The sequence below is a fragment of the Cyprinodon variegatus genome, unplaced genomic scaffold (genome assembly GCF_000732505.1).
Source record: "Cyprinodon variegatus isolate N-32 unplaced genomic scaffold, C_variegatus-1.0 Scaffold381, whole genome shotgun sequence".
In the NCBI taxonomy this organism is placed as follows: Eukaryota; Metazoa; Chordata; class Actinopteri; order Cyprinodontiformes; family Cyprinodontidae; genus Cyprinodon; species Cyprinodon variegatus.
The window spans coordinates 194019-195453 of record NW_015150834.1 but is presented as its reverse complement, the minus strand read 5'-3'; the positions used below and the strand labels follow the sequence as shown (position 1 = coordinate 195453).

At 44.3% G+C, this 1435-nt stretch overlaps 1 protein-coding gene across 1 annotated transcript in view; it reads left to right on the top strand.

Annotated features, from left to right (window-relative positions):
- pdzd2 (PDZ domain containing 2) overlaps window positions 1–1435 on the top strand; it is a 78622-nt gene that overhangs the window by 28740 nt on the left and 48447 nt on the right. The window contains 1 exon segment of the mRNA XM_015386922.1: window positions 794–1259. Coding sequence (XP_015242408.1) covers window positions 794–1259 — 466 coding nt within the window.

The window sequence follows — 1435 nt, the reverse complement described above, 5'->3', positions numbered from 1 at the left end:
TTTCTGCTCCACTACATTTCCAGGAAGCTGTTTGTTCCTTGTTCCTTTTGGCTCAGCTTAGCTTTCTAATCCACTGTTTCTCTCCCATGAAATGTAATTCCAACATGGCAGATAGCAGACCTGGATCTGGACACAACTGTTTTAGAGATTCCACAGCTGTGAGAAACTCAGGACAGATTTTATTAGTAGTTTATAATGTTATTAATTAGTTGTTGCCATATGGCCAAGTTGTTCAGTAGGATGAGTTCTCAGCGCAGTTTCCTTTTGGTAATAGATTCAACCAATCAAGATGCACCTGTTTTCTTTTTGGTTTGTTTTTAGATACGGTAATACATGATAATCAAAATATCTGTCCTTAATTTTTGTGGTATTTTTATCCAGAAGTTGTTCACATGTGGTGCAGAATCTGTAGCAGGTGGTTCTACGCATCAATACAGCAGGAGGTTTCTGAAAGTTTCAAGTTTCTTAAAAATGTATCTGAAAATTATACAGAAATGTTCTGATATTAGATTTAATTTGTATTTTTTAATACTCAGGTACTTTTAACTGCATGTACCTTTGAATAGATGAGTACTTCAATACTTTAACTGGAGTAGATGTTTGACCGAGTAACTTTTACTTGTAGTTGACTTTTACTAAAGTACTACTGTTCAGTACTTTGTCCACAGCTGGAAGGGGACCAAGAGAGTCGAGTTGAACACTTTTGTCATTTATTGACACCAAATGTTTGCTTTAGTTTAGCTTTTTCCAACTGATTCCTTTTTATTTAGGGCTTAACGTTCTCTTTTTACAGCTACCTGGTTGAGCAGTGCTGGAACGGCGGATGCATCTACTTGATCCTTTTGCGGCGGGTGAAGCGAAAGGCCCCTCTGCCTCCTTGTGTCGGGGAAAGCGTCCTCAGTCCTGAGCGGCTGGAATGCAGCGAGAACCAGCAGGACCAGCAGCAGGACACAGCTGATAGTGATGTGGCAAACTACAAACGCACTCGCAAGTTTGGTGTCATATCACGGGCCTCCTTCCATCGAGACCAGGAGGAAAGTCCTGAATCAGAGATCCAAAGCTGCACCCAGAGCCCTCCATGTAATGCAGATGCAGGAGTCCGTCCCGCCCTGGAGGACTCTGACTGCAGCCCAGGCTCCTCTCCTCAGATTAGAAAAGTTCAGTCACACAATGGCACTGCTGCAACGCTGCCTGGGAGAAGTCACAGCCAGATGGTGGAGCGCAGGATGCACTCCTTCACCGGTGAAGCTGCAACCCAGGTGAGACTCTATCCTGCCATTCAGCGACGCAAGCCATGATATTAGACAGACGTTTGGCTAGCAGTGCGTACGGCCGTAGGATGTACACCTGTTACTAAAAATTAGTGTTGCGCCGATGCCGTTTTTTGGCCCAGATACCGATACCCGATACCTGGCTGTGCAGTATCGGCCGATAC